At 50.3% G+C, this 15,417-nt stretch overlaps 3 protein-coding genes across 3 annotated transcripts; 1 reads left to right on the forward strand and 2 right to left on the reverse strand.

Moving 5' to 3' along the window:
- Positions 1-407: 407 nt before the first annotated feature.
- On the reverse strand, positions 408-4,662 carry STEHIDRAFT_171284 (MFS general substrate transporter; the record flags this gene model as incomplete). The annotated part of the gene is made up of 22 exons (XM_007308408.1): positions 408-504; positions 559-1,261; positions 1,358-1,510; positions 1,592-1,689; positions 1,764-1,814; positions 1,881-1,904; positions 1,979-2,024; positions 2,097-2,226; positions 2,281-2,335; positions 2,503-2,740; positions 2,857-2,907; positions 3,043-3,114; positions 3,224-3,460; positions 3,534-3,575; positions 3,640-3,670; positions 3,739-3,779; positions 3,839-3,993; positions 4,065-4,130; positions 4,222-4,239; positions 4,325-4,334; positions 4,397-4,422; positions 4,491-4,662. 21 exons carry the CDS (start codon positions 4,660-4,662, stop codon positions 665-667), a joined length of 2,313 nt encoding a protein of 770 aa, XP_007308470.1. The 3' UTR covers positions 408-504; positions 559-664.
- A 4,947-nt stretch (positions 4,663-9,609) lies between these two features.
- Positions 9,610-10,458, forward strand: STEHIDRAFT_114267 (uncharacterized protein; the record flags this gene model as incomplete). Its single annotated transcript, XM_007308409.1, has 5 exons — positions 9,610-9,705; positions 9,878-9,973; positions 10,027-10,119; positions 10,171-10,299; positions 10,393-10,458. 5 exons carry the CDS (start codon positions 9,610-9,612, stop codon positions 10,456-10,458), a joined length of 480 nt encoding a protein of 159 aa, XP_007308471.1.
- A 1,456-nt stretch (positions 10,459-11,914) lies between these two features.
- On the reverse strand, positions 11,915-14,413 carry STEHIDRAFT_84700 (RNA polymerase II accessory factor). Its single transcript, XM_007308410.1, has 8 exons — positions 14,012-14,413; positions 13,708-13,955; positions 13,406-13,508; positions 13,282-13,308; positions 13,133-13,220; positions 12,710-12,984; positions 12,538-12,614; positions 11,915-12,430 (listed from the first exon to the last, which is right to left on the reverse strand). The coding sequence occupies exons 1-8, from the start codon at positions 14,406-14,408 to the stop codon at positions 12,326-12,328; spliced, it is 1,320 nt and encodes a 439-aa protein (XP_007308472.1). The 5' UTR covers positions 14,409-14,413; the 3' UTR covers positions 11,915-12,325.
- Between the last annotated feature and the right edge of the window lie 1,004 nt (positions 14,414-15,417).

The following is a 15,417-nucleotide window of genomic DNA, read 5'->3' on the forward strand; positions in this document are numbered from 1 at the left end:
CGTGAGACCCTCTATCGTTTTGATCATCGCCCGAACTTCCCTCTCCACTTTCGCGTCCGTGTTCAACACCTTTGACAGATCTTGAACTCGACTTGAATTTGAACTTGTAGTAGTATAGTGGCGACAATTTGAACAAATTATGTTTGGAGAAGGATTAAGCTGAGATCGGAAAAGAGATGAGTCCTTGATGAAGTGATGACGGGGCAGGTCAACTAGGAGGAGGAAAGAATGACCGCGGTGTTTCATCTAACATGTTGTCAAGGTCAACACCTTGATGCAGATGTCCAACTGTGCCAGACAGATACCGCAGGCACACAATATTCGTGATCATGACGTCTTGTCATTGTCTATTCCACTGCGCGTTGACAATGCATAGGTATGCTCAGAATTGGCAGAATATATAGTCTGTTTTCCAGATGAAGTCTGTGTGAGTTCGTATATATGTAACTGTGAGCTAAGCCAATGGCGACCCATTTTGAGCTCGTCGTGTCCTCATCCGATATCCTAGTAGAAAACAGTGTGAGCATAAGATCGTTAAGCGCACAACAAGAAGCTCACCGTAACCAAGGTCGTAATTCATGTCATCTCCGATGTATGATATTCCGGGAGTACATCTTCACTCACTTGTCCCCTTTGCCAACCCCTCGCCACCCGTTCTACCACCTCACCTTCCCCCTTCAGCACTTCCAGTTCCAGCCCCCTGTCCATTTGCCGTTCCACTCCTCCCCATAAAACTTGCCGCTCTCCAACTACTTACCCCTCCCGCACCTAAACTTCCCGGCCTCCAACTTCCCACGCTGCTCCCCGGCCTCGCAGATCCACCAATAACATCATCCTCCAGATCCATTCCGCCGTCGGAGCTGGTATATGTAGATAGTCTCCTGACGCGCGGACGGCCACCTAAGGGAAGGGGAAGAGGTCGGGCGGGTGCGTGCGATTCGGATTCTTCAGAGTCTGAGCCTTCGTCGCCACTTTCTACTTCTTCATCAATCTCGTTGAGGGCAGTTTCGTTGGCTCCAGAGACGGGCGAGATTTCTCCGGGTTTGGCCATCATCCTGACTGGGCTTGAGGGAAAGGTAGTGACGGGTTGGTTGTGACCGTTAGCCCGGCTCGTAGATACCGCGGAGTTGTCGCCTGTGATGGTGCCGTAGCGTTTGACGATGGCAGGGTCCTCGTGAGATTGACCGTGGCCGGACAATGCTCTGGAGGTCTTTTTCTTCGGTTTTGAATGCGGCACTGCGTCTAGTTCCTTGTCCGGGATCTATTGTCATTTACCGTACCATGATGGTAGCACGGAGGCGAGATAGTTAAGATGATGATAAAGGTAGTTGTACATAGGACAGAGTGACAGACGCACCGGTATCCGTACGAGGTATGCCATGAAAGTCGAAGCTGCGGCGACGATAAAGACCATTCTCAGCGCGAGAGCGTAAGAGTCCCTTGCAGACCGCTGAAGGCTAGGTTCCAGGCTGGAGACAAGTTTAGCTGAGTGACGGATGGAGCGGATTATCTGCAGTAAGTGTGACCACAGTGTGTCAGCAATGAAACCGAACGACTGCGATTATAAGATGGGGTTCAAGAAGTTACGCACCTCGTCGGCGTCTGGCCGGTCTGTGATTCGACGACGAAGCTCGCTGTCGAGTTTGGACTGGAAAATGGCTGATGCAATGCCCACTCCTCCGACTTGACCTGCACATCGATCATGGTAATACCACAGAGTCACTCTTAGCGCAAAACCGAGATGTTGGAAATCGCAGACTTACCAACGCCACGGAATAACTGTCCGAATCCAGTTCCTACGGCCATAGAGTTTTCTAAGATAAGAAGAGATTATCAGTGGACGGAAATTATTTACAGTAAAAAGTCACATATAGACTTACCTGGAAGGTGCGCGAGCAAGGCGACTAGAGTAATAGGGTGACAGCCAGATGATTATCACAACGTTCTGTGCTAAGATAAAACACGCCACACGACGTACTGAGCATTGTTTGCAGCACCACAGCATTTCCAAACCCAAGGGGTATCTATGGCCGAACCATCCATCCGTAAGTCATAACTTGCAAAAACTATCATACGATGATGAATGTGAAACATACGATGCTCAGCCACTGCTGTACGGCAGGCGAGTCCTCCTTCATGAACGACAGCAAAAGAGCACCAATGCAGGGGAAGAACCCGCAAATGACATTAATCTTCTTGTACCTTCCCGTACGGTGCATCTCCCAACTCCACAAAGATAACATCAGCCGTCGCCAGATGCATGGGAATGTCCGGACCTACCCTGCCCATAACGATCCTAAGGAGATAGAGACGCAATTTGGAAGCAGATGGGCACCTGTAAGAAAACACAAAATTAGTGTAAGGTATCGAAAACGGCTCAGTCCGGACGCGAAGTCGACAAGATATCAACTCCACAGTTCGGTGATTGCGACCCCATATTACGGACTTTTACCGCCGGGTATAGCTGGTAAAAAGTTGCAGTTTTCTGCATTGAGAGCTTACCTGCAACGGAAGCGCTCTTCAACGGCACCGTCTGGAACCACATAGGGAAGAAGTACATAATGGCGAAGTTGCAGTTGGCGACCAAGAAGTTGCTGACTCCGACCAACACCGGAATCTTCTCCCTGAGGAGGAAGGGTGCGAGCATTGGTTCTGGCGCAACAAGAAGCTCAAATAGGATGAATGAGATGAAAAAGACCATAGAAAGAACGAGCGCAACGATAACGGAGGGCTCCGACCACTGAATAAGGAAGAATTTGACACATTGTCAATATGGTAAGCAACAGTTCAAAACGATGGTTGTCTTTGGGGTAGAGCCATGGATCCGAATGGGGTGGATGTAAAACGAGGACATACGGGTTTTGCGTCATTGTATCGGTTGCTCAGAAATATTAGGAACGATAGCACCTGACAGCGACAAGGAGCAGATTAGGTTCACGTCAGTCAGCTGGCGTCATCAACATTTCTGAGTGCAGCCACCACTCCTTGAATATTGAAATAGAAGCATCTAGGGCCAGACAACAGAGAAAGGTAAATACTGACAGCGCCTAAGAGCGTGATGCTCCCTCCATAATCTATCCTCTTCAGGACGTCTTTCGTGCTCTTGCTTTTGCCCTGCCCATAGAGAGAACCCACGGAGGAACGGAACGGGTGTGTTAGTGTCTATCATACTTCCGGCGACAGACAAGTTGTTAGTGGTTGCCGCTGGAACTAGGGTTCGTACCGGAGTGACATAATGCAGGTTGATCGATGTCAAGACGAAAGATATCACGAAGAGCGGTATCTGGATGATGAACGCCCAACGCCATCCAAGCCTAAAAAGCACGGCACCGTATGCGAGTGTAGCGGAAGTACGGTCGGCACCGTGAATCAGTTCTGCGAGTCGAGTCCCAAACACAAAGTATTCGCCATACCAGTCGCTGATTAGTCCGCCCACGGGACCACCGAGGCCCATTCCAAGCTATATGGAGATAGCACTAGTCTTATAAAACTGCTGCGTGAAAGTCAGGCATCTTGAGAAAACAAAGACGTACGGAGTTGAAAACGCTTGCAATTCCCTGTGTAAGTCCGCGAGACTGGCGCCCGGTAGGGAATATGTTTAGCATGCATCTATGGTGATTGAGAACGAGAGATACGAACCCGCATGTCAAACATATCGCTCGTGATAATTCTACAAGTGAGATCAACTGCATCAGCATTACAACCTTGAACTCGATGAGACCAGAGATAAATAATTACGTTGCGGTGGTGAAGATTCCCCCTCCACCGATACCTGCCAGCTGTAAACAATTTGATTTCAGATAACACTGCTTGATGCTGCGTCAGGCAGAGGGCTCACAAATCTAGCGACAATTAGCATCTCCATACTACCTGATAGTCCGCATGCAAGTGTGCCCAAAGCAGAGAAGACCACAGCGGTCTGATTCGCGCCTCTTCGACCGAGCACGTTACAAAGGCGTCCGTATAGAGGTGTAAAAACACAGGTGGCGCAGACTGGGTCCCTCGAGGAAGGCTGGGGGTCATCTACTCTGTCCATGGGGCGAAAAGGCGTGCTGATGGCTTACGGTAAGCAGTCCCGAGCCAACTCGCTTGATTGGACCGTTGAAATTCAGACGAAATTGAGGGTAGCACTCGAAACGTTAATTTGTTAGGACGCATGACGAGGTAAGAAACAGATAAAACAACGACAACTCTCGAAAAATGCACTACACTGTCACTCACATGTCGCAACAAGAGTAGCTGGCGTGGTGAGCGTCAACAGTGGGGTCCCCCGAGACGAGAGCTTAGCATCTATAAAATAAGACTCTGTTGGGGTTCAACTTACTATTCAGGGACTAGAGAACAGAACGGAGTTAATGTCAGCCTCGAATGAGGTGTACGGCTTGTAGAAACTTACAGAAAGAAATGTGGCGACCCAGATGCCTATAGCAAGCGACCCGATTAATTACCGGCAGCCATCAGGGCAGAATATGGCGAAAATCAACACTGACCGGCCAGAATGCCATTTCGAGTGCGCCTCGGGATCTCTAGCGGCCCCGGTCGTTGACCAGGAACGCCCAAGCTGCCCGTTGTGGAAGGAGGTAGTAGTAGGCCCGCAGTGGGCGCTGCTGAAAGCTGAGCCTCGCTCTGAAGTAGAGGGTCACGCTCATGGGAACCAGACATCAACAAAGTACAAGTGAGAGTACAGTAGTGTCGAAGAGAGACTGTTCGTGAGCAGATCGTGGTAGAGTCGTTCAAGAACTTGAGCGCTTGCCGAGCGCTTACCTTGACTATCCTGTTGTCCCTTTATGGCAATTTGACACGTGGCCCACAGTACGGGCCATTGGTCGCCACCATGACTGAATCTTTTGCAACTGACCGACAACCAAGTTGTTTGTTCAGTGTGCTGCGAGACCTTGCGGTGAGATAAATTGTTACTTTCCTATCAATCTTGTCAATTTACTGAAACGCAGCTCAAATAAAAGCTGTACTCTAAAATCTCGGGGATAAGTATGCCAACATCCAACCTTGATCCAACCCGAATCCAACTGGTCAAATCCGAATCCACGCCGGCAGCCATTCAGCCCATTGCTCCGTTCACCTGGCAGACTGTACCAATGATGCTACATTATCTCAGGAGAGGGGCAAGTTTCTTCGTGCGCTCGACTATAGGTCCCAGTACCTAAGTACTACTCAGAGGTTATATGTCCATAGCCCAAGTCGGATTGTTTCAAGCTAAGAAGCTTTCGTTGAACTCCAGTAAGTTTAGATGCGCATGCATGCCAGGAGGATAATTTGCTACAACTGGCTAGCTCGAGCCAATTTGTATAGTAGGGACGGGCAGGTAAGTTTTGCGCCATATACTAATCCAACTGCATCTAAGTATTCGCTTCAGGTTTTTGTGGCTCTGACAGCAATCAAGCGTACCGAAGACATCCAGGGCGTTGTAACGTTGACTCTGTCATGTTCAACCAAGCGCGAGTCACTAATTGGAATGGCGGTATCGTCATCCACAAATCGGCCGCCACAATTCCCTCGCTCCGTCCTTCCCGCTGAATGCACGCTACGTAGGTTTGCTGGACTCTCTATCCTGATCAGTCTAGCGCCCACCTCATTCGGCCGGCCTTACTCCCTGAAGATATCGATGTCTCGTATGTTGCATTGATGTCTCCAAAAAAAAAACAAAACCGGAAACCTCTGTAGTCGCGCCTGGAACACCCCACCAGGTACAACGCGTCGTTTTCTTGAAAATGTGCAACCCGACTCAACAGTCCCGTCGAACATGTACAATAATGCAAGTATCATGCATGTAGTCGACAATCCGAAGGCACACGGAAAATCGGAGAGGGTCAACGTCGATAGGATCCACCGCTGTCAGGTGCTTCTGCGACTAGTTGTGTTGCTGTGCCTTCATGACGATCGCCTCAGGAGAGGGCCAACGAATATGTCTCGAAGGGGGAAGTTTGTCTATTTGCAAAGAACGCCTAATAAACTTTTATACAGTGCCATTCAGATTGCCGGACGGAGGTTGGCCGAGGCTGTGCCCGGCGTCTACTGTCTCCAGTTATTTCATGCTGGAGGGGGATCGGACGAGGCACGTCATGGAGCTCGCGCTTCAAGGCGAACGACCGAAAGCAACGGGGCGCTTGAGCTCGAGAGATCAAGGCAAAAACGCCACTTTGGCTTGTATTGAACATCCGCAAGGGAGCGTCAGTTGTTTCCGAATGGTCTCGACACTGGATGTGCTGCGTGACGGTGATAGGAATACAGATGGAGATCTTTCAGGAGAGTGGCCTATCCTCTCAGACACAAGGTTCAATCATAAGCTTCAGGTAGGAGATAACATTCAATAGAGAGAGCAATGTAGACATTTGAGTGCATAACAAATACGAAGAGCCGAAGAAAGCGATAGCATGCGAGAACATACATATGTGACATCCAATCATATAGTACAATGCATTGCACAGTCCGTGTATAGCTTCCTCCTGGTTGAGGAGCCAGGCCAAGATAGGGAACCTTTCTAGAGTAAAAATGGGTGTCTTCGCCTAGCGACGCCTCGCGTGCTCGCAAGATGGGCATAGTGAAGGTAACTGGCGCGCTATTCGATGAGACTCGGTCAACATAATTGCTGAGACGATAAAGTAAGAAATATCCAAACCATATTGCTCCGGGAACTGGCGGCTGTCATGTAGAACATAAATAAGGTGAGTGAACGAGATCCTGGCGGACAAGGATGACGTACTATTGCCAGCAATGCTTTGTACAGTACGGAGGTACGCAGTTGGGCGGATGATTAGGGCTGAACTTGCAATCCGTAGCCTCACAGCGCATCTGAAGTATTCGACATGAATTGGTGCACATAAAGGAAGGTGAATCGTCATACAAGCTCGTCGGGCTGCAGGATGCAAAATATCAGCGAGAAGAGAGGCTCGATGTCTGTCAAAAATCGTACCAGGTTCTGCGAGTGGCCGCAGTGGTAAACGTGCTTCACACTGTAAACAATTCGCTTCCGTTAGTTAGTGCGCAGAAGAAGATCACCACGACTACGCACCGACGGACGTGGCACATGGTGAGCGGTAGAAGTGAATAAGAGGGCACGGAGGTAGGCAGTGGGTGGATGGGAGAGGCGGAGTGGAGTGAGCGACAACATGCTAGCCAAACAGGCAAAGCTTTTATACTCGGAGGCCTCTCAGCTGCGACTAATATATTATAAGGCGCCTTGTCCCGGACAGCACGATTCCAAGACGACAAAAGAGTAGAATTACAGAAACCACATAGCGTAACCGAGCGCAAGATTCAGATCCATAGTTCTGCGGACCGGGAGAGAGTAGTGAGATCCAGGCCATAGAGCCAGAGCATGGCCCGAATCCTTAGATCTTGAAGCGATCAGGAGTCGGCGTGTAACGTGCGGAGAACAGATTTATCAGACATTATTTAGGCTTCTTCGGAATCCCAGGCCAACGATTCAATGAACGGATGTCAGGGCGACAGTTAGCTGGTTGACAAGTGGCGATCTTTGCCGAGGGTAGTGATGTTTGGGCGGAGAATCGCGATCTTTTTCGGCTCCCGATCCCAGGACATATACACGTTAGATACCCAAAGGGACATCGATTGGATGTCCATGTGTACACCCAGCCCGAACAAGGGGAGGAGGTAAGTATGAGAGCCAACTGTGTTCCGTCTACGGGGTTGTGGCGCTGTTTAGCATGATGCCCGTCGATGATATAACTGGCTTCTCAATGACAAAGGGAAAACTTACCTTCAATTGTCAGATTTCGATAATCCTAAATGCGGATGAACAATGAGAGCAACACGCAAAGTCGGTACGGGGGCATGGAAAGACTCCATGGTTCAATTACCGCGAGTGAGATCAGTATCCGGTGCGAACTTGCCTCTCCAAACACCACGAAAAGGGTCAGGTACTGCTATTCAATATTCAATATTCAAGGGTCACACCAAAAACGTAACTCACTGTGTGACCGAAGGGGGGTGGATTTCAATATCACGAGCGGTGAAATTCATCGTTCGCTGAATTTGCAGCGAAACTTGTTTCGCTTCCCATAGAGCTTCAAGAGGATGGGAGTGAAATCCACGAGCTGTTACGCGAAGATTGTTTTTGGGGGCTGTTGTGGCGTGTGGCAGCGGTGTGGAGTTATGATGTCATTGGCGGCTATGAGCTTCGTTCGTGATGCAAAGTCAGTCAAAGTAGCTCTTTGCTCTGTACCACCACCTCACCGACTAGTCAAGGCTATGACCATGTCGTCGTCGTCGTCGTCGGTGTCGTCGTCGATGTCGCGGCCCCCCTCGAAAAGTTCACACATTCTACTACATAAGTATCCACTCACACTAGGATGACAAGTTACACCACCATCACGAAGAGCGTCAATATCAGCGAGCCCATAACACTCTGATTGAGCAGACTGGAAACAGTGAGAATATTCATAGGCACAAAGGTGTGTCTCTTTCTGTCTTTTGCTTCTCCATAGTCTTTGCTAACAAGACATCCTTCGGCTTGCCGTTGTAGCACAGGGTAGACATTTTGAGTTTTTCTAATGACTGGCCCTCGCTCTATTTCTCGCTGCCGCCTTTTCATCTCACCCTCCTTTGCAACAGGAGCATTCGGTCTCCCAGCTGTGCTACACCTCCGTGTACGTTACCGTCACCAGAATCTCCGGCCTCGCTTTTATATATTTAGGCACACGTTAAAGGTCACCGTCAATGTACGTGGAGAGTTCAGGCTTCACACGGGTCACGAGCGGCATACTTTAGGCAATATGTATATTAGCAGTAGGATAATTGTACTCAATTAACATTCTCATGGTGTCCAAATGATCGAGAGCAGCAAATGGAGGTGGTTCAGTGGTAGTCCTCGCAAATCACCATTACATTGATAGCGAAACACATCGTGAAACGTTTCTAAATGGTAGTGAATTTTCGCTCCACCGTTTCGCTCGGATGCTGGTGAAATTGTTGTCCATGCAGCGAAATCCACGGTGTTTCTTGATGGACTTGACCTATTCTGCACTCAAAATGTGTCGTGAAAACCATGCTCCAAGAGGGGCTCAGTGACTGTCAGATCAGGACTCCACTCTCGCTCAAATATCTTTACCCTCATCTATACACATCACCTGGGACGTGGACTTCGTCTTGACGGCCAGGGATATGTCCGCGACTTGCCATAAAGACAGAGTAGCTCGTCAATGGCGGAGACAATGATGGTTGATACGTACTGAGACGTCTATCTGAACATGCACAGTGCACAGAGGAAACCGGGCCATCTCAGTCGTTGAACGTTGTGGCCGAGGGAGGTGTCAGCGGCCTCGTGCAATTTGTGAGACGACAGAGCGGAGCTCGCACATTCGAGTTCCGCTCAGAACCCTGACCGCCACTTCGTCATTCTTAGTCGAGTCGAAACTCTCCATCCGACAGCTACAACGAAGGATAGTTTCGTCTCTAGGCCGATTCGACCGACCTTACTGCGCCCGGTAGGTTTCTCTGCCCTGATACTATACCCCTGCCGATGATATGTTCGTCGTAGTGGTCATAATTACCCCACAGAGGCTAAATTCAAACACGAACCCGCCACATTCGAGTCTCGTCCTGTCTCGTCGTTCTCCTCCGGTCATGACAATGGCCCGCCCTTCACTACCCTCAACCTCGAAACACAGTAGCACCCATAGCCGATCGTTATTGGACACCAAATCATCTAAGTACTTGGAGCAAAAGGTACAGTGGCTCGCTTCTGTTGCCACAGGGTACATGCCAGGGGGTTAATCGAGAGATGCTGTGCCACTTTTTCTACCCTTCCTCGTTGGCCTTTCCTTCGGAAGCTTTGCATCATTCTTCTGCTGTCAACGGAGATTTTGATCCTGCTCTGACAACTCATTATCCCCGATAGGATGTTGCACTCGAGCTTGCAGCTTCGATAGTGCAAGGACAAGAAGAAAAAGCCCGAAAAAAGGTTGAAAAAAATCGGTCGGCACATGCGGCAGAGGTTAGCACCGTATAGTCATGTCCACATGGACTCATCTTGGTGCATTCTGATAGAAATACACAACCATCTTTCAGAAGGCTGCGAAAGCCAGTGATCGACGCGACCCAGGAGACACACCCTCTAAGTCGTCTTCAAAAGCACGACTGGTCAGTGTCATTATTTCTCAATCGACTGTAAAATGCTGATGCCATTGATAGAAGGACAAGAAGGCTGCTATCACCGCACAGAGGCTTCACTCCAAAAAGGAGAAGGCAAAGGCGCGGAAAAAGGTGTCGAAGGGGGTCACCACCGGCAGCAAGAGCGATTCTCCTGTCATTAGGAAGAGCGTATCCTTTGGATGATCCCAAAAATGACCAGGCGATCGACTCGGAGTCATGGTGCGTTGCTACAGTCATGTCGGTAACAATTGTCTGTTATAGCCTGGTATTGCTTGTGGTACCCTGGTGCCGATGGCTAGTAAAGAGTCTAGCACTCTTCGCGGTTGAATTAGCGGTTCCGATATGACAGTACAACCGTGCTTCACGAGCGTGCAGTGGAGCCACATCGATTTTTTTTTCAAATTGGAATAAATGACGTGAAGCCGTCGCGGGCGCAGTGTAGCAGACGCTCTCTACGACTCACCGACGTGACTGTGTTCTCTTTCCTTGATGTTCTGAGACTGTCAGCGTTGCATGTCACGCTGATACGTTTAGCTGTTTTCTGTGATGCGGATATATCCTTGCGCTCACCCACCCTCATGATGGGTAATAAATTGTGGTCTACGGGCTGCAATGACCAGCCCGACGTCTCTTGCTATCTGGAATCTGCCGGATTGCCGGATGGTAGCACGCCCAGCGGCACTTCTCCCTTCAGCCCCATGCACTCGCTTCACCGGTGGCTTGATTCCGGTGGGCTACCTTACCCCAGTTCGCGTCCAAGGTATCAGTCTGACATTTCTTTCTCTTCGGAGATACGAAGCATGTTTATCCGCTGGCAGCCGTGCGCTTTTCTGGCTCTATCCTTGCAGACGAGGTAGACCTGGAAGTCTCACGCTCTTCTCCTTTGTGCATCATTGATATCCGTGGAAATTTCGCATGTAAGAAAAGCCTGGGACTAGCTCAATTCCTGCGTATACATATCGGCGCACAATTCGCTGTCCTGGACAGGCAGTGGTGAAACGTCCGCTGCCACTATTGCTGCCACTATCAACGTGTCTACTTGACTTACATCTGCACTTTTGGTAGCATGCAAAAACGTTCCTCTTGCCTGCACGATTGCAATCATGCAGTTTTCCTCGAGAGAATGAAAGGGGATAGGCTATTAGTCTTTTCTGTTCGTGTCTATCGGACATCTCTGCGTACGACGTCCCTCTGAGCCCGCCGGTTCCGTGCATTTTCCTCCTTCTCGATGCTTGCTATGATGAAGCTCCCTGTCGGAACCGACACTTTCATGCCTAATTAGCGTGACATAGTGATTCCTTCTCCGGCACCGGGATCATTCCGTCAGTAGCCATTCCCGGCGACGAGAGGATTGTCAGAAAAGAGGCGAATAAGGCAGCCAAAAACTTTTGTCGCGGTCAATGTTCAGCCCTAGTTGACGTGAATGATCCTAGCGAGCAAGGTATTGTATATCTGCGTGACGGGCCGCGGTACTCATACGCCAGACAGTCTTCGAGTGGTATGAAGGAGAGGCCAGAGGAGATTACCCAGCGGGATCATCAATAGGTGTATTCTAATCCGACAATCCTGAGAAAAGTGAGTAGCCGTCTTAGGAGTGAGGGTTAATGGCAAGAGTCCCCCACAATGTCTTGCCCAACCACGACCTTGCAGTTGCTGTGCCAAGTCTTGGGATTGTTGACCTCTCAAGTGGGATTCCCAAAAGCGCTCGCCACAGGCATGCAATTTATCTCGCAGAGGATTGGCGACGACGAGCAAGAGTGACATGCGACGAAGCTTCTGGCGACGGAGTTACCGTATCATGACTTCAAACTACATCGAAAGCAACAAGCAGGAAGGATAGCAAAGGAAACATACCAAATACCCATCGAGCACGACGACAGAATCAGCATCGGAATGAACAGTTCATCTCTCTTTCATCCCATCGATGTCTCCACGATATTTCGACCCCTGTCATCCGCCTACTCCACACACCCATAATGACCAGAGCGCCAATCATCACAGCAGCATGGTCGCATATGTATAACAACACTAGAAACACCGAACCATGAGAAAGACGAACCGCGACCACCCAGCCACAAGCTCGTCCCCTGTCATCGCTAAAGTTCGTCCTCTGTCATCGCTAAAGCTCGCCCTCTGTCATCCCTACCCGCCCCACATACTCCCTCCATTCCATTGACAGTACCCCCGCGGACACCTACGATTTCATCAACGACGGCTTATTGTGCATCGTCCACGTATCGAGCATCTTCCAGAAATGGGCTACCGTCGATTTGTCGACGTGTCTCCTGTGCGGGTCGATCTGCGCCACACGATTACACACGGAATGAGCGAATGCGAGGGAAGAGGTGATAATGGTTGTGGGTGGAGGGAAGTGACGGCAGCGAAGGGAGAGGAAACAAGACGAACCTTGAGCTCTGTGACGTTCCAATCCTTGATCTTCGGGTTCGGCGGGTCGTTCGACCACGATACATACACACCCTTAACTACAAACGAACAAACACCCCCAAATCAGCCCTCCCAACATCTCCCAACATCTCCCAAACTCTTTCCCCTCTCCAGACAGTCAGACGAAACTCACCATGATGAAACAGACTCAACGGTTCCTTCCACTTATACGGCCTGAACTGCCACGCCTGCCCCGTCGTCATCACACAAACGACTCTATCCCACGCGTCCGCTCCGAACTTGCCCAACACCTCCGCGGAATCGATGACGTAGTACGTTTGGGAGGTGGTCGTTTCGCGCCCGGAGGTGTCGATCGTGGTGCGCTTGCGGTAGATGGGGATGAGGTCTTCGGGGCGGGGGTTGCCTTCGGAGGTGGCGCGGGCTCGGGCGGCGGTGGAGGGTTCGAAGCTGGGTGGGATGAGGTTGATGAAGACGTGTCAGGAAGAGTCAGTGAGAGGTGGATATGTGAGAGAGAGGGGTGGGTGTGGAGGTTAGGATGTGAGCGAGTGAGTGAGTGAGTGTGCTGAGGAAGTGTGGCGAGAAGGATATGGCGTACATAGATTCTTCGAGGAAGCGCTTGACGTTGTGCATAGTGATGAGTGCGGTTGGTGAAGACGATATCATAATGATTGGGTAGTATGTCTCTGTAGGGAATAGCAAGGCCGTCAATACATACGAGCAACAGGTACCAACAGAGTCACTTACTGGCTTTTCGTGCAAGTAACTTCGGGTCTGTTCAAAGATATGCGAATCAGCACAGGAGTACAATGAGGATGAATAGAGGCTTCTGGAAGAGCATATGGGGTCGTAATTGGAAGGTGTATCGTACCTGGTGAGGTGGTGGGGGCGGGTGCGGGTGCCTTGCCCGGTTTTTGAGACTCCTTGAGGCTCTTCAGTTTGGCGGAGTAGACATTGCGGATGGATGCAAAGTTCTGCATGCGCAAACATGTCAGCATACCTCCATAGAATATAGCGGATACGGAGGGTTATAGGTTGATAGCGAGTAGGAAGATGGCTTCAGCAAAAGTGGCCCCGATAGACTACTGAGGCGCCACATGTGTGATGGACAGCGCTTCCGTCCTTCGAGCCGAGATATTCTGCAGAACTAAGAATAAGCGAAAGAGAACTCACATTCGCTTTGATACCCCTTAGGACAGTCGTTCGATCCCTCAGCTCTACCTCATTCTGCCTAATCTTCTTGACTATGTCTAGATCCTGCGAGTCGGGGATGTATTTCCTCTTGGTTGGAGACGACGAGATGACATTTGAAGAGTCCGAGGCTAGCACCTGGTTACTTGATGATGAAGGCGCGCTATAGTTCGGCAGTGTACGATAGTATGCCGTTTGTGGTGGCGAGCCCGGCGGTGTAGACGTTCCGCCTTCAACGACGTCAGCTTTCAAATGGACAAGCATTCCGATACCAGTAGCCACTTACCACCCAAAGGTACAATACTCTCCAAATCACTCGACTTTCCCTCCAACCACTCAACCACACCCTTCCTCTCCGTCACACTGATGAATCCGACCGCCAACCCACTGTCCCTCGCCTGCTTCATATACTCCGCGCTTCCCGCATCCCGCAGAGTCCATGCCAAGTAGACAGCCTCCAAAGACACAAAGCTGGAAGGACTTGATTCTGGATCGGTGTCTGTGCTTCCCGGTCGACGTAGACGCGTCGGGGTGGACTTGGGGAGGGAGAGCGTGTCGGAGAGGCGGATGTGTGTGGCTGCTGCGAGGGTGGGGGATGGTGTGTTTTGGGCGTCGACGGGGGCGGGTTTGTACCGTGTTTTTATGGTATTCCGAAGCGCAAGAAGGGGGTCTTTTGAGCTCATCGTCGACGACAGCGAGGAGACAGTGTTCTGTTCGTGATGGTGAGAAGGAACGCGACGCTCGTGCGGGGGAGACGAGAGGAGGTTCACAAATTCGAGTGGCTATATACTTGGTGCAATTGTTTCTACTTACTGTACAATGGTGTAGTGGCTGTAGCGGCCCAAAGCCGGGAATGCGAGGTGGTGTCAGCACTCAACGGAATCACTTTCACGTGCGCCGAGTTCAAGACCGTCCCCTCCAGAAAACTTTGGCGTCCACACCTCTCTCGCCGCGGAAGCGCGTGGGAAGAGTTGGAGTAATCGGACCTTGATTGGCCAGGGAAGCAATTCCGCAGCCGGCAGCTTGTCCCGCCGAGTTCGTCGTAGGAGATCAGGGCGATGTCGTCTGTTCGCGCGTGGGGGCCGTGCCTCTCGCAAACCTTTTGCTTTCTTTTTCGACCTTTCACTTTGTACAGCTGTATAGCTTTTGGATGGGTGAGGTCTCGGTTTTACCAACGACTCCCCGAGCTTTGAAGATTCTCCTCACAACTCATCCTACAACACTACAGAGAATATTCACTCACTCGAAGCCTTGGGCAGCTAATTTAGGTCTGGTCCTGGGGTATCTCTAGACCGTGAGGTGTACTTATCACCTTTTTTGACCATTCAGGACTGGCAGCCTGGAGCGTCGTCTCATCAAGAAGGACGACGCCGGCAGCCTGAGACTCGAGTGAACCCTGCACGCAAGACTCTTTCCTTGAGAAATTCTTATGCGGACCATTATACGGATCCTGATAAGAATTTCTTCAGGAAAGAGTCCAGCTGTGTATCTGTGTAGAACTTTGATTTTTTTAGCCTCCGGAGGCTTCCGTGTACAAGGCTGTTCTCTTATATAGTTAATACTTCAGTGGTCGACTGCCATTTCTCACAGCTCTTCTCTTGCTCTTCTCTGCCGCAAGTTGTACTTATTCCCAAAAGCCTACACCCATACTACATTCCAAGGTTGATGTCTGACTTACTCGATGATCGGGAA

Source organism: Stereum hirsutum (assembly GCF_000264905.1).
Source record: "Stereum hirsutum FP-91666 SS1 unplaced genomic scaffold STEHIscaffold_15, whole genome shotgun sequence".
Classification (NCBI taxonomy): domain Eukaryota; kingdom Fungi; phylum Basidiomycota; class Agaricomycetes; order Russulales; family Stereaceae; genus Stereum; species Stereum hirsutum.